At 40.9% G+C, this 17,282-nt stretch overlaps 1 protein-coding gene across 2 annotated transcripts in view; it reads right to left on the bottom strand.

The window, feature by feature from the left end:
- Nucleotides 1–6,838: 6,838 nt before the first annotated feature.
- srsf1a (serine and arginine rich splicing factor 1a) overlaps nt 6,839–17,282 on the bottom strand; it is an 18,295-nt gene continuing 7,851 nt past the window's right edge. Inside the window, exons 2-5 of one of the 2 annotated variants that reach the window (XR_004560415.1) lie at nt 12,192–12,370; nt 8,574–8,746; nt 7,658–8,401; nt 6,839–7,263 (exon numbers count right to left, since the gene is read on the bottom strand). Coding sequence is in view for 1 of the 2 variants with exons in the window: in XM_034169177.1 (XP_034025068.1) it covers nt 8,204–8,401; nt 8,574–8,746; nt 12,192–12,370 (550 nt within the window). In the remaining variant the exon portion in view is untranslated. Of the gene's footprint in view, nt 8,402–8,573; nt 8,747–12,191; nt 12,371–17,282 lie in introns of both variants that reach the window. The other variant, XM_034169177.1, reaches the window with a different exon arrangement.

Raw genomic sequence — 17,282 nt, 5'->3', positions numbered from 1 at the left:
GTCCCGTCTAGATGAGGTGCGTCGCGCTACTACGCATGCGCACATCACTCTACCCCAGATTTGAAGACGTCACCCGTCGAGATGAGGTGCGTCGCGCAATTGCACATGTGGAGATGATGCAACTCAATCGATGTGCAACTGCGCATGCGCATTTTGTTTTTTCCTCTACCCACAACGGAGAAGTGCACTTCATCTGCGGAGGTGAACAGCCAGTGGAGCAAACGACGTTTTTAAAAAATATATATAGAAACACACTGCTTCACTTTAAATGCACAAGTCCGTTTCAGACGATCAGCACAGACCCTTTCTCTTAAAAGGCTTTATTTTACTCAGCATGCGGCTTTGTAAACTTGTAGCATCACCTGCTACATTGATTAGCGCTTACATTAGTTATATCTTGACAGAACACCGGCTGTGGCAGGCCTCATTTAAGGGGAGGACAGCTGTAGGTTTAAGCCAGGTTTCACATAGCCCAATCATATCTAAGTGATGATCAATAATTAGATTAACAATGATTTTGAGGATAGTGATCTTATGTTAATGAGACCCGTACTAAGGACTGTTTGGGTTTAGGGGTGGTTCCACAGTAGCATATATAAGATTCCTACGTAGGTAGCAGACAAGAAATCTTTGGGCCATCCTGTTTCAACATCATACAATGTAGTAATGGGCATTAAGTTTGCAAAGCATATCCCTCTGAGTTTTATGGACACATCTACGGAAGCAGGCCAGTGTCAACTTGATGAATTTCCCTCCCTGGCAGATAAACTGCACTATTGCCATAGTGAATCTTCTGCATAGGATTGAAGGAAAGATGAATGCAGCAATGTACAGAGACATCCTGGATGAAAACGTGTTCCAGAGCACGCTTGACCTCAGTCAGACTGTGGTGACGGTTCATCTTTCAGCAGGACAATGACCCAAGCACACAGCCAAGATATCAAAGGAGTGGCTTCAGGACAACTGTGAATGTCCTTGAGTGGCCCAGCCAGAGCCCAGACCTGAATCCAATTGGGCACCGCAGTCTCATTTGAACCCTGCGTGATATCGTGAGAGTTTACCACATTTGGGGACAGTTGGTCCTGTGGTGCAATATATACACAGCATAACTTCACACAGAAAAATGGTGTAAGCCACCGTTTTATTTTTGTCTGCAATCACTGAAGCAGTCCCGAAGTGTTTTGTTGTTTTTTTTTTTTTTTTGGTTCCCAGTGGAGAAGGGACAACGAGGCAAATGGAACTGTCGATAAGTGTTAGCCTATACAGCTAACGAGAGTAGCTGTGTTCTCTCACCTGCACAACTACTGCCTTAATACATTTGTGTTCTGGGTCACAAACTGCAACACGTCCACTTTCCACAACATCATCACTTTGTATTTTCATTTTGTTTGTGTGTAATTTCCAAGTAATTAAACCATTACTTAAAAAGCCATCACTTGACCCAGCTATCTTAGCTAATTATAGGCCAATCTCCAACCTTCCTTTTCTCCCAAAAATTCTTGAGCATGCCATAGGTATTAAAGGCACTGCACTGCGGTGGTTTGAATCATATTTATCTAATAGATTACAATTTGTTCATGTAAATGGGGAATCTTCTTCACAGACTAAGGTTAATTATGGAGTTCCACAAGGTTCTGTGCTAGGACCAATTTTATTAACTTTATACATGCTTCCCTTAGGCAGTATTATTAGACGGCATTGCTTAAATTTTCATTGTTACGCAGATGATACCCAGCTTTATCTATCCATGAAGCCAGAGGACACACACCAATTAGCTAAACTGCAGGATTGTCTTACAGACATAAGGACATGGATGACCTCTAATTTCCTGCTTTTAAACTCAGATAAAACTGAAGTTATTGTACTTGGCCCCACAAATCTTAGAAACATGGTGTCTAACCAGATCCTTACTCTGGATGGCATTACCCTGACCTCTAGTAATACTGTGAGAAATCTTGGAGTCATTTTTGATCAGGATATGTCATTCAAAGCGCATATTAAACAAATATGTAAGACTGTTTTTTTGCATTTACGCAATATCTCTAAAATTAGAAAGGTCTTGTCTCAGAGTGATGCTGAAAAACTAATTCATGCATTTATTTCCTCTAGGCTGGACTATTGTAATTCATTATTATCAGGTTGTCCTAAAAGTTCCCTGAAAAACCTTCAGTTAATTCAAAATGCTGCAGCTAGAGTACTGACGGGGACTAGAAGGAGAGAGCATATCTCACCCATATTGGCCTCTCTTCATTGGCTTCCTGTTAATTCTAGAATAGAATTTAAAATTCTTCTTCTTGCTTATAAGGTTTTGAATAATCAGGTGCCTTCTTATCTTAGGGACCTCATAGTACCATATCACCCCAATAGAGCGCTTCGCTCTCAGACTGCAGGCTTACTTGTAGTTCCTAGGGTTTGTAAGAGTAGAATGGGAGGCAGAGCCTTCAGCTTTCAGGCTCCTCTCCTGTGGAACCAGCTCCCAATTCAGATCAGGGAGACAGACACCCTCTCTACTTTTAAGATTAGGCTTAAAACTTTCCTTTTTGCTAAAGCTTATAGTTAAGGCTGGATCAGGTGACCCTGAACCATCCCTTAGTTATGCTGCTATAGACTTAGACTGCTGGGGGGTTCCCATGATGCACTGAGTGTTTCTTTCTCTTTTTGCTCTGTATGCACCACTCTGCATTTAATCATTAGTGATTGATCTCTGCTCCCCTCCACAGCATGTCTTTTTCCTGGTTCTCTCCCTCAGCCCCAACCAGTCCCAGCAGAAGACTGCCCCTCCCTGAGCCTGGTTCTGCTGGAGGTTTCTTCCTGTTAAAAGGGAGTTTTTCCTTCCCACTGTCGCCAAGTGCTTGCTCACAGGGGGTCGTTTTGACCTTTGGGGTTTTTACGTAATTATTGTATGGCCTTGCCTTACAATATAAAGCGCCTTGGGGCAACTGTTTGTTGTGATTTGGCGCTATATAAATAAAATTGAATTGATTTCCCCCAAATCTTAAAGGAAATGTCATGTTTTTCCCAGGAAGTAGAGAAATTACATATTTTACCCCTTTAATACCCGCCCTCAAATGAGACCAAAGGAGTGGCTTCAGGACAACTCTGAATGTCCCTGAGTGGCCCAGCCAGTCCACACCTGAATGTGATTTAACATCTCTGGAGAGATCTGAAAATGGTTGTGCACCAAAGCTCCCTATTCAACCTCTTGGAGCTTGAGAGATGCTGCAAAGAGGAATGGGCAAAACTGCCCAGATAGGTGCAACAAGTTTGTGGCATCAGATTTAAAGACTTGAGGCTATAATTGCTGCCGACAACGTATTAGGCAAAGACTGTCATTTTAAATACATTTTCAAAAGTTTCACCAAATGAATAAATAAAATTAAGGCTGTCACATAAAATGTGGACAAAGTGAAGACCTGTAAACTTTCCAGGTGCACTCTACAACCCCTGGCAAAAATTATGGAATCACTGGCCTCGGAGGATGTTCATTCAGTTGTTTAATTTTGTAGAAAAAAGCAGATCACAGACATGACACAAAACTAGTCATTTCAAATGGCAACTTTCTGGCTTTAAAAAACACTATAAGAAATCAAGAAAAAATTGTGGCAGTCAGTAACCGTTACTTTTTTAGACCAAGCAGATGGAAAAAAATATGGACTCACTCAATTCTGAGGAATAAATTATGGAATCACCCTGTAAATTTTCATGGCCAAAACTAACACCTGCAGCAAATCAGATCTGCTCGTTAGTCTGCATCTAAAAAGGAGTGATCACACCTTGGAGAGCTGTTGCACCAAGTGGACTGACATGAATCATGGCTCCAACACGAGAGATGTCAATTGAAACAAAGGAGAGGATTATCAAACTCTTAAAAGAGGGTAAATCATCACGCAATGTTACAAAAGATGTTGGTTGTTCACAGTCAGCTGTGTCTAAACTCTGGACAAATACAAACATGGGAAGGTTGTTAAAGGCAAACATATTGGTAGACCAAGGAAGACATCAAAGCATCAAGACAGAAAACTTAAAGCAATATGTCTCAAAAATCAAAAATGCACAACAAAACAAATGAGGAACGAATGGGAGGAAACTGGAGTCAACGTCTGTGACCGAACTGTAAGAAACCGCCTAAAGGAAATGGGATTTACATACAGAAAAGCTAAACGAAAGCCATCATTAACACCTAAACAGAAAAAAAACAAGGTTACAATGGGCTAAGGAAAAGCAACCGTGGTCTGTGGATGACTGGATGAAAGTCATTCTGTGATAACTCTCTAATCTGCACTGGGCAAGGTGATGATGCTGGAACTTTTGTTTGGTGCCGTTCCAATGAGATTTGTAAAGATGACTGCCTGAAGAGAACATGTAAAGTTCCACAGTCGATGATATGGGGCTGCATGTCAGGTAAAGGCACTGGGAAGATGGCTGTCATTACATCATCAATAAATGCACAAGTTTACGTTGATATTTTGGACACTTTTCTTATCCCATCAATTGAAAGGATGTTTGGGGATGATGAAATCATTTTTCAAGATGATAATGCATCTTACCATAGAGTAAAAACTGTGACAACATTCCTTGCAAAAAGACACAGGGTCAATATCATGACCTGCAAATAGTCCGGATCTTAATCCAATTGAAAATCTTTGGAAGTTGAAGAAAATGATCCATGACAAGGCTCCAACCGGCAAAGCTGATCTGGCAACAGCAATCAGGGAAAGTTGGAGCCAGATTGATGAAGAGTACTGTTTGTCACTCATTAAGTCCATACCTCAGAGACTGCAAGCTGTTATAAAAGCCAGAGGTGGTGCAACAAAATACTAGTGATGTGTTGGAGCGTTGTTTTTCATGATTCCATAAATTTTTCCTCAGAATTGAGTGATTCCATATTTTTATCCCTCTGCTTGGTCTAAAAAAAAAAAGTAACCGTTACTGCCAATTTTTTTTTCCGATTTCTTAGTATTTCTTAAAGCCAGAAAGTTGCCATTTGAAATGACCTTAGTTTTGTGTCATGTCTGTGATCTGCTTTTTTCTACAAAATTAAACAACTGAATGAACATCCTCCGAGGCCGGTGATTCCATAATTTTTGCCAGGGGTTGTATAAAACCTACCAGCTTTCTTTCAACAAGCCAGGGGTGTACAGGCAACGGTCAGAGGATGGATACCTGAACATTTCCAGGTCACTGAAAATTACTTGGACTTTATAATGCAGACACCATACAACACAGTAAATCTGTTTGGGGCAGGCAGTTGTCAGAACTTGCGAGGAAAGCCACCACGGCATCCAATGCAACTTGGCTGATGTGCATAAGTGTGGCACTCATCTCGCCCTTAACAGAGGTTTATGACAAGAAATTTTAGCACACCCAAACCTGTATTATACCACTTAACAGAATCCTTCAGTGCACAGGCTTCTCCAGGAAAAAAACAGGCTGGTAACGTCTGAAGTACATGAAGTCCTTGAGTGACTCGTTTGGGAATTTTAATGTAGATGCCATAATTTCCTTTTAATCATAAAATTGTGTAAAACCTCCAAAGTGGCCAAATGTTTCATGCATTCACAGATGTCGATGGTGTGAAATTGTTCAGTCCATCAAGTCTTACTGCAAGGTCAATCTTGACATGTACAAAAAACAACCCTCACATTCTCCCTTCTGGAAACAAGCATCACATTTTCGTTGGCTACCCACATTAAAGATGAACTTCTCCAATGGCTGTTCTATCTGCAGGGAAAGTGAAGCCTGGTTTGTTGGGAAGCAGTGACTGACAAGTTTTTGACCACATTCCAAAGGGTAAAATTATCTTACAGAGGCACCCACATGAAGCTAACACCACCAAATGCCTATAAGATGGGTGTCTTCTCTCATCAGAGGTGCCTCCACTTACAGGCCTGCAGTTGAAATGACTTGTTTTGAACCGGTTTATCAGACACCACGTGAAGCGGACACCTCTAAACAGTTGGGCAGAAGACAAATTTGCTGTCAACCATACAAATGAAAACGAAATTCCCTTTCAACTTAACATTAAATTTGTCCAAACTAGATAATCTGATTAGTAACTACTCAAACTGACAGCTGTCCCGCAACATTTCTGCACACAGAATCTGGAGACATTTGAGGCAGAATTATGAGCCCAGGCCAGACATTTTAAAAGTGAGGAACAACCTCTTTTGGCCAGGATGGGTAACATTCTATTAGTCTGCAGATTTTATTTGCAAGTAACACCTAAACAGATTCCAGTTTGTCCTCTAAACTTGGTGGTGATCAGGTGCACAAATGAGAAAAAATTCCAATAACTGTAGAGCCTCGATGTCACAACTTGACTTTGTGGAAACTGACTGAAACAGTGGATAGAATATGCCAACAGTGGATTTGTGTTAGCGACCAAGAAGCCTTCAATTACCTTTCACGTAGGTTACCGATTGTGCCGGACTTTTAGCAGTGATCTTGCAACAGCTCTAGGTTTTGCTCATGATTGCCACAGCACGTCCTGCATGAATCCATGAGTTAATCTGGGACAGGTTATATGCCAAGTTAAAGTCCAGATTACATGGAGATTAAAGCATGTGGCCTTGAAGCATGTACCTTCTCATTGGGAGCCAAACCCGTCCTAAAGGTCTCAAATCAGGCTGCTAATCATCAAGTCTGCAGGATTTCTCTGCAACCGCTGAGACATGCAGGTGACTGCCCCTCAGTCACTCAAAAGTAATGTTAAGCAAACAGCTGGTGGACTTGGTCAGAAAAAATACCTGCACAAATTTTTTTTTTTTTCTTCAAGCTTTGAAGTTTAACAGGATCATTAACAGGCATGTAGAGTTGTGTAAAATTCAAACAAAGCAAAAATAGTTTTAAAAGTTTATTGAAAATGCTAGGAGAAATAAAGATTAAGCAAAACATACAAACTACTCCCAAATGATGATACCCACCCACCCATCAACCTCCCCAATTTGATTCCTTCATACCAGGCATCTACGATTCCATCCTGTGATCCAACTTCCTGGTCCTCCGTTTCCTTTTCTTGTAAATAAAGCCATATTCAAAAACTTTGAAAAGGAGGAAGAATTAAAAAAAAAAAAGAAGGGGGATGGGGGAGTCTAACAAAAAAAGTTGCTCTGGGACTCCATAATTAGTTCTCAATCAACTCATCTGATTCCTGGAATACTGATCCAGTTTCCGAGCAGCCATCCTTGCCTATCCCTTCCCTAATCGATCCACTCATCCAGCTCCAAGGATTGGGATCCATTGAGCCACTCCTCCAATCAAAACCTTGAAATACCAGGAAGAAAATCAGAGGCAAGCCGTTAGAATAAATGTCAAATTTGAGCCCAGTTTTCCATGTTGAGCACAGATACTGGCTTAAAAAAAAGAAAAAAACTAATAAAATGCCACCGAGCACCAAAACTACTCACTGAAATTTAACTTTTTTTTAAACCGGTGAGGACACCAAGTTAGAAGTGGGATGTTGTCCATCTAAATCTGATTTTTACACTTCAGAAGTCACAAATTAAATAGGATTGCTCATCGTCACAGGCCAAGTAGCATGTTCAGAAAAAAAAATTACAAAGTACAGCACAAATGGCTTTGTTAGCGTGACATGCATCACATGGCAACCTATAAAATAAAAACAAAAACAAAACAATTTATGGAATATGAAGCATACCATCGCCTCTTGACCTGATTGCTCCTCATCTAGATGTCCTATCCTGACCATACAAATGAAATGTGCTCCACAATGGTTTTTATTCCAAATCACTTTAATCCTTCTCTTCAGATGTCTAAAGGAAGACACAAGGGTAAAATACAGTTAAGCACTGAGCTCCCCATCCAAACAGCCCAATCCACATCCCAGCAGAGCACATAAAAAAAAAAAAAAAAAAAAAACTAACTCAGATTTCAACACTTGCAAAAACACTGAGTGCAACTTATTGCAACTCAGCATTTTTGAAGTTTAACGTCGCATAATTTCTCAAATGTTGAAAAAAAATATTTTTCCCCACCGATAGGAGAGGGTTGGGGGAGGGGAGGGGAAGGGGGAGACAAAGCAGCTGGAAAGGTGGGAAGAGGATGATATACCTACATATCAAGATCATCCACAACATTGGGACAATGAATGTAAAAATTAAAAACAGCTGACATCTGAGGGGGAACAGAAGAGGTAAAAACAGGAGGGCATACATCAAAAGGGGGAACATTTGGGCAGAAACTTTTAGGAACGAGAGCGGGAACGGCTATGACGAGGCGAGTAGCGGGGAGATCCTCGGCCACGAGTACGGGACTGGGACTGGCTGCGGCTTCGGCTGCGACTGCGGCTCCTGCTCCGGCTGCCACGGCTACGGGAGCGTGATCTTCCATAACTTGGGCTGCGGGGACCATCTAATTTCACACGAATGTAAGCGGTCTCTCCCTAGCAGACAGAAGAGAACTTGACATTGAAAAGACGACATCCTCCTCACGGGGAACAACAGCACAGACGGAAGTCAGGGCCAGGTACACTCCAAACATGTGGCAATCCTCAAATACTCACCTAGACACAGCAAAGACACATCATCCACAAACAATCAAATCAGTACACATACCTCATGTGAGCGGAATTTGGTGTTGTCCAGCTTTCGGACGGCATAGCTCATGTCTTCCTTGCGCACAAATTCTACAACTCCAGTTCCATCTCTGAAAACGTCGGCATAGCACACATCCCCAGCTTCACGCATGTGGTCCTTCAAGTCCTGCCAGCTGCCGCTCTGAGGGAGTCCTACAAAACAAAGTTAACAAAAACATCACACTAGCTGCACATAAAACTCTGCATCCCATTTTCACGCACAGCACAGGAAGAAGCAGCCTTCGTCATTGTACGTACATACATATAACAAAATTTGTTCTCTGCATTTAACCCATCTTAATTACAGTTAGACACAATCCAAACACTAGGAGGAGTAGGCAGCCACAGTCCGGTGCTAAGGGACCAACTCCAGCAGCAGAGATGCTGCCTTGGTCAGGGGGAGAGAAAGGAGCAGACCCCAAATAAGCAAGTTTTTGATGGGAAAAAATTAATCCCAGATATTATTAATTCCCGATCTTTGGCGTGCCCATCGCGGGCTGAGTTCCAGTCGATCGCATGAAAAAACTAGACATTCGTCACAAAATGCCCCACACACAGTACTATTTTCCATGTAAAATGCATTAATATGTACATATGTGGGTTAGGTATTTGGTTGAACCCTTGTGTTTGATGTAAACTGGGATAGACAGTGAAAAAATTGGAGACTGACATATTTAGAGGATGTGGCCAACAGCGACCACAAAAAGTCGGTAGCCTTCGAACAAATGCAACTATTGGTAATTTTTTAAAAGTAGGTCAAGGTCATCAGCCTTCAAACCCATGCGAAGTACTTCTCCAAGGCATGTTCCGTTTTGTTTTTTGTTGTTTACATTGTTGCAACAAGTTTGTTATGATTAGTTCTTGTTCAGCTCAGCAAAATCTTTCTATCACTGGCATAGGGGTAGCTAATTATTGTATTTTTGATTTAGAAATGCTAAGAGTATGTACATGGAACATTAAGGGTAGTCATTCTTCAATTAAAATAAAAAAAAGGTTATTTCAACCTTAAAGAAGGAAGGGGTAATAGATATAGCATTAATACAAAAAACACACTTATGATGCTGAACATTTAAAGCTTCTACAAGCTGGTTTTGGCTTTTATACATCCGCCTGTTTCTGTCTTGTGCATAATGGTCTTGCATAACCAAGTGCCATTGCTCACTAAAACAATATTTTACCTCCCACATGCTTATGATATGGCTCATTTTAAAGATATGGACCTCTCGTTTCTGAAGATGTGTATAAGAACCATGTGCATGCTACACAACTTTACCTATATCATTTCAAACATGCCTAAAAATGGTTTGTTCACTCACAAGTGGATCCAAAAGTTGAAAGGCTGGTTCAGCTCCTTTGTCTGGAGCAAAAAATGGGTCTTCATAAAAATGTCAACATTACAGCTCCCAAAACATATGGGATAGACCATGGGGCTTAGCTTGAAAGAGGCTTAGAAATGAAGTTTCGTTTGACATATGAGCGAACAACCTGAAAACACTTATTCCTAGGTAATTTAGGGGTGCTAAATTCAAAAATGATGTTTTCTTGGTCATAAATGTGCACATTAACCCTTCACGCCCCAAAACGTACAATATAAGAGCAAAACACTAAAAATTGTTTAATTGTGGGGGAAAATGAGCAAACAACCTGAAAATAGGTATCCTTGGGTATTTTGGGGGTGCTCAATTCAAAAATGATGTTTTCTGGGTCATAAAACTGGATAAAACCCCCCACAAACCAAAACTTGCACTATAAGAGCAAAATTCTTAAAAATGGGATAAATGTGTGCAACATGAAATTGTGCACGATTTTTCATGAAAATTTTGGAATATCCAATGAAAGTGATATACTCTTTCCTGAAAAAAAAAACAAAAAACATATTTCACATTAACCCTTTACATGCCTGGAAAGTACATGTGTATGGTGCACGAGAACTTTAAATTCAAACTGAAATGGCTAGAAAAAAAAATACATTGATATTTAAAGTACCAAATCACTCAAACAAATTTGAATATTTCCTTAAAATAAATTTGGTACGTGTATTAACTCTTAAGTATCATGTCTATTAAGTGAATCACACAATACTGATATGCATCATGCCATGCCACTCAATTAATTAGTGCACGCCATGCCATTAGTCATGCAGGGTAACCAAAGTGTTTTTAAATAGCTCACCCCTTTTATTTCCTCCTGATCTGTGAACTTCCTCTATTAGACATTAAACACCTTCGCTTTGACTCAGTAAATCCATAATGTAGCACAAATTACTTCAAATATCCTGTGGCTAAAATTCTAACTATTTATCAACTGTCTCTGTAAGAGTTACTGTCTATAAATCAGAAATATTTAAATTTTTCATGTCTATTCGGCATCACCTTCCCCTGAATCCAGGTCCGAGTCTGAGTCCAACTCATCCTCGTTTCCCCAGAATTTGAACAGTCTAAGCACCTACACAGTTCTGTGCAAGGTAGGCTATGTTCAAGACATGAGCATTTCCCTTTGATGCAACCTGTCTTTTCTGGTGGTTTGTCTGTGCACTATAAGTATCTCATTGTATACGATGGGTTTTTTGGGGAGAAAATATCACACTGAAGAAGCAGACATCTCAGAAAATCCTGTATCAAATATGATACACTTGGCGTTATAGGGTTAAGAACTACAGTCATATTAAAACAAAGACTGTAGATTTGAAACAGCTGTTACTAATTAATGTGCAGGTAATATTTCCAGAAAAATGGCATTCTGGCACATTTGTACCATTAATCAGAGGAAACAAGAGTCAGATCTTTGTTCAGTAATGGGTCAAACGAAATTTCATATTTCTGTGGAATGCCCCATGGTCTAGGAGGAATCAGTGAAATTTACGATTGACACCGAGTGCATCAAGGGGAGTGTGTGTGTTGGTCCGTTCCCATGGGCAGAGACCAAATTTTTCTTTTTTTTTCCTTTTTAAACGAAAGAACGTAGCTGCTAATTATAAGCAGAAAGTGTCAATTGTTGGTTGAACTAACAGCTATTCGACCACCAGTTTGATCCTGCATTGCACCACCCAAAATTTTTATGCAATTTGTTCCTGTTCTGTTATCCTGTTCTTTTTTCCAACAACGGGTAAGTGGACTGTGCTGTTGCCTGAGTAATGGTATGTTCTACTGCAATAGAAACTTACTGGTGCAGAGCTAGTGGAAAAGGAAGCATTAATTTGAGTCCCAAGGACTCAAAATTTCCAGACCCCAAGTTTTCAATTTCTCTGATCAATGCCAACATGTTTTTTGACAGTTCTCCTTTGTATAACCTGAGTGTTATGATGCCACATGTGTACCAGTGAATCATATATGCAGAAAAATATTTATGGTTTATGTGTCAGCCTGATCCCATCAAATCTCAGAAGCTAAGCAGTGCAGGATCTGGTCAGTACTTGGATGGGAGACCTCTTTGGAACACCAGCGCTGCGTGTGTTACTCCAGGTGACACTGGAGCTGCGTCAGGGAAGGCATCCGGCGTAAAACCTGTGCCAAATATCAATGCAGATCTGGCTGTATCCGTTGTGGCAACCCTGAATAACAAACAGGAGCAGCCGAATGGACAACAACATTCCTCTCACCTGAAACAATGACTCTGTTCTCAGAGCGTCTGGATGGGGGTCCATATCTTCCTCTGGAAACGCCACCAATCCCGCCAAAGCCACCCCTGGAACCCCTACCGCTGCGAGGAAACTCCACACGCAGTCTGTAGCCGTCATAGTCATAACCATCACGCCCATACACTGCATCATCAGCATCCCTGGGAAGAAAATAAAATACAGAGATTACAGCAAGAAAATAACACAAAGAAATACTAAAATTGACTTTTTTTTTGGTCAAGTCATAAGCTTCAGCTTCCTTTTCATAGCAGAGCTTTATTCAACGGTGGGGTTACATAATACAGGTTTTATTGTAGAAGGCAGAAACAGCTGAGAAAAAGGTGTATAGTTAGTGGTGTCTTCTGTAATTTGTGGAACACCCCGTATGGAACAGAGCAAGACTGAAGTACACTGTTGATGACTTGTGTGAGTAAAATAGACAATTGCATATTTAAAGAGGACATTATTCTACTCTTAAAATCGTACATCATGGCCCAGTGGTGAACTCAGCAGCACCGAATGCCTGTGCATTAATTTACTGAATCGGGTATAATTAATCAGATACCGATAGATCAGTATCCCCCCCAAAAAACCTTGATTGGGCACAATTTCAACCACTTAGATCGGATCATCCCCATTTATTGAAATAAAGATAATTTTAATATCGGCTACAGAGATCTGGATCAGGGCAGGGCATGGGTTCAACTCTCACCTCTGGCCTGTTTGTGTGGAGTTTGTGTTCTCCCCGTGTTTGCATGTGTTCCCTCCGGGTGCTCCGGCTTCCTCCCATGTCCAGACGTACAGGTGGATCGGAAACTTTAAATTGTCCGTAGGTGTGTGTGCGGGCGTGAATGTGTTTGTTTGTCTATATGTGGCCCTGCGACAGACTGGCGTCCTGTCCAGGGTGTACCCCACCTCACTCTCTATGACTGCTGGGATAGGCTCCAGCTCCCCACATCCCTTAATTGGAGTAAGTGGTTGAAGATGAGTGAGTGAGATCTGGTTCGCACTACTCCTGAATGATGACAGGGTTACAATGGTTACAGGGGCAGGGCTAAGACATCATTTCAGGAACGCTCCATATTGGTTGTCCGCACGGAGACGCAAATCCAGCATTTTCAGATTTATCCACCATAGGACCAGTTTTCAACAAGTATAATTTTTGTCCACTGAAAACAAGTTGTGATATAGCCACCTACCATCCAGATGACAACATGACTGATGTGTGCAGCACCACAAGGGAGAACGTGGATGTCACAGACTCACAATTACCAGGAGCTTTTATTTGAGTAAATTCAACATCATCAACATGTTTTGCTGGTTAGTCAGGAAAAATTAAACAATATTGTTACCATTATCACTCGGCAATGTAAACGTGGCTGCTTAATGTAATTATGCCACATCGCAAGTCCTACATGTCACAATAGCAGACGTGAACACTACGATGACGATGTTCAAATGATATATCGTGCACCCCTAATCTGTACACTGAAAGGGTACATGTTAACGAATGATGCGCAGTATTAACTTCAAATGAAATTAATTATATGAAACTACAACATTTGTGATAGAAAACATACCTTTGGTGAAGTGATCACTACAAACACGCTCTTTCATCACGGGCTGGTTCCCAATGTTTTTCCACACTTGGGTTCCTCCTGTTGATTGCTCCTAGCTAGGGATGGGTATTGATAAGAGTTATCGATATCGATGCCTTTATGGAATCCGCTTATCGATCTTCGGCGTTTGATACCGTTGACCATGGCATTCTGATAGATTGCGGGATTTGGTTGGAATGTCAGGTTGTGTTTTAGAGTGGTTTACCTCTTACCTGACTGGTAGAACTTTTAGTGTGACGGTGGGCAATGCAGTGTCGGAATCTGCAGATCTTCTGTGGGGTGTGCCACAGGGATCGGTCTTGGGACCTGTTTGTTCTCGTATCTCCTTCCTCTCAGCAAGCTGATCCAGCAGTTCAGTGATGTGTCCTATCATTTGTATGCCGATGATCTGCAGCTGTACTGCTCTTTTAAGACAACTGAGCCACAGAAACTCTGCTCTCTCACAAATTGTTTGGCCAAAATTAAGGAATGGCTCACTGAGAACAGTCTGCAGTTAAACTCCAATAAGACTGATACTCTGATTGTAGCACCAGATAGTGCTGTACCTGGAATTAAGCAGCATCTCGGTAGCTTAAGCTGCACGGTCAAAAGCAGCCTGCGTAACCTGGGTGTCATTTTGGATGGAGGGATGTCTTTGGAGCAGCACACAAATTACATGGTTAAGAACTATTTTTTCCAAATTCGGAACATCTCTAAGCTCCGTAAGATGGTGACTTTAAAAGAGCTTGAGATGATTGTTCATGCATTCGTCTCATCGCATTTGGATTATTGTAAGTCTCTTCACCTGTCTGAATAAGAAGGAGTTGGTCCGCCTGCAGGTTGTGCAAAATTCTGCTGCGCACCTGCTTATCCACACCCGCAGGAGGGACCATATTACTCCTATTCTTAATACTTTGCATTGGCTGCCTGTCTCCTACAGGATTCATTACAAAATCCTGGTATTGACTTTTAGAGCTCTGCATGGACAGGCACCGGAGTACATCAGGGACCTGATCCAGCCTTGTGCTTCCTCCAGGAGCCTCAGGTCGTCCAATCAGAACCTGTTGATGGTTCCTCTGACCCCTTTTAAAACTCGCGGGGACAGATCTTTTAAAGCGGTGGCGCCTAGCCTCTGGAATGAGCTTCCCTGTGCCCTTCGTTCTCTGGATTGTATAGATACTTTTAGAAGGCAACTAAAGAGGCATTTCTTTAAGTTAGCTTTTTAGCCTAATATTGTATTTTATTGTTTTCGTATGTTATTTTTAGATTATTTTTGTATGCCATGTGCAGCGCTTTGTGACCCTGGTCTGTGAAAGGCGCTTTATAAATAAAGCTTACTTACTTACTTATCTTATGTTTTCTTGCACTAAGATTTCCCCTGATTTTTTTCAAAATATTTCAGAAAAGGATCCCAAATTAAGTGAAAAGTGTTTAGTTTCCCTCTTAGCTCAAACTTGATCCTTTCTAATTGAATATGTTTCATAACATCCAATAGTAGATTGTAATAGGTTGGAGGATTCTTTTGTTTCCAGTTTAATAGAATTAGCCTTCTGGCCAGCAAAGTTATAAATTTGATAAGTGTTTTGTGTTTATTCAAAAGACCAAGAGTGGGTGAGGGTACACCAAACAGCGCTAGTACAGGATCTAGACATTTGTATTTGACAGATTTCTGACAACATAGTAAATATTTTTATCCAAAATGTGGATATATTTGGACATCCCCAAAAGGTATGAGCAAGTGAAGCTTGATCTTGTCCACAACGATCACATGTTGCATTTACACCAGGAAACAGTTTGGAAAGTCGCATCTTGGAGTAGTGTAACCTGTGTAGAATCTTGAATTGAATCAGGCCATGTCGGGCGCAGATTGAGGACGAGTGGATGTTGTCTTGAGCCTTGGTCCACTGAGAGCCAGTGATAGCAATTCCAATGTCTTGTTGCCACTTTTCCTTTAAATGGTCCGATGTGGGCATATTTTCAATATCGAACAACATGTTACATATTTTTGAAATTGAACCTTTTTTCAAAGGTTCTTTCGGGAATACTGTATTCAATTCGTACTCAGAAGGCTGATATGGGAAAGATGGGAACACTGATTTCACAAAACTACAAATTTGTAAGTATTTGAAAAAATCTGTTTTCGGTATTTTATATTTTTCACAAAGCTGATTTAAATGTGGCAAAGATATTTTGAATAAACAGATCTCGTATAGAATTTATACCAGCCTTAATCCACTGACTGAAGGAGACTCCTGGCAGAGCTGGAGTAAATTCATGATTACGCATGATCGGAGCCAACAGTGAAATGTCTTTCCACTTGAAATGTTTTCTGATTTGGTGGAGAATTTTTATTGAATGGGAAACTACAAGATTCTTAATTTTGGGGATGGTCGCTTTAACAGAAGCATAAAGAATTGCCTGTAAAGATGGTGGAGTAGACATCTCCTCTATCTTGACCCAATCAACCTCCTCAGCATTACACCACAAAGACATAATTCGTAAATTACAAGACCAATAATAAAATCTGAAGCTAGGAAGACCCATCCCCCCGAGCACTTTAGGTCTTTGTAAAAATGATTTTTTTAATACGGGGGTCTTTTTGTTCCAAATGAATTGTGAGATTAAGTTATCTAGTTTAGAGAAGAATGCTTTGGTAATGAAATATGGTATACAATGAAACAGAAATAAAAACTCTGGCAACACATTCATTTTTATAATGTTAATCCTCCCTGCCAGAGAGATTGGAAGGTTAGTCCACCCATCCAAGTTCTGTTTTGTTTGTTCAAACAGAGATAAATAATTGTGTTTAAAAAGACCAGAAAACTGTGGTGTCACTTGAATACCCAAACATTTAAATATATCAGTGACTGTAAAGGGATATAAGCAAAGAGAGGGATCAGGTGGACCAATCCTAGATCCTACTGGGAAGAGAGTACTTTTGAGGAAATTTGTTTTATATCCTGAAATTGTGCCTATCTCGGCTTTCAGTGGCTTACCAGTAGAGTGAGTATAAGAGAAATTGTGGAGAGCTGGCCATGTCCCAAATTGTCCTCTGACACTGCAAAACGGAGGTGTTCTTTGTCTCGCTCCATCAGCGAATCCGTCGTGATGCACAAAGCCTCCGCGCAGCTTTCCATGACAAAATCTCTTGTTAAAAGTGCAATCTGCCGGAAAATGGCTGATGTCCAGCTCTTGTGATAACCAGAGAAATTGCACATGATGGTCCCGGATCCATACAGCAATCCGTTTAGAAATGAAATGGTCGTTTCTGCCTGTCGATCGTGGCTCGGAGCGCGGCATGCGCCATTGTGGGCCGTCCTTAAAGCGGTAGTAACACTCCTTAATCTCTGTGAAGCCCATTAAAATTTTCACCAAAAGCCATGTGAATTTTCCGAATGGTTTCCAGCTGCCTGTCTCTAACAGTTTCTGAAAAAATTCTGATGGAACAAAGCCCAAATCATTCCGCCATTTCCTC

Source organism: Thalassophryne amazonica, chromosome 4, assembly GCF_902500255.1.
Source record: "Thalassophryne amazonica chromosome 4, fThaAma1.1, whole genome shotgun sequence".
Taxonomy (NCBI): domain Eukaryota; kingdom Metazoa; phylum Chordata; class Actinopteri; order Batrachoidiformes; family Batrachoididae; genus Thalassophryne; species Thalassophryne amazonica.
The sequence above is the reverse complement of the archived record's forward strand: the minus strand, read 5'-3'. Positions and strand labels throughout refer to the sequence as shown.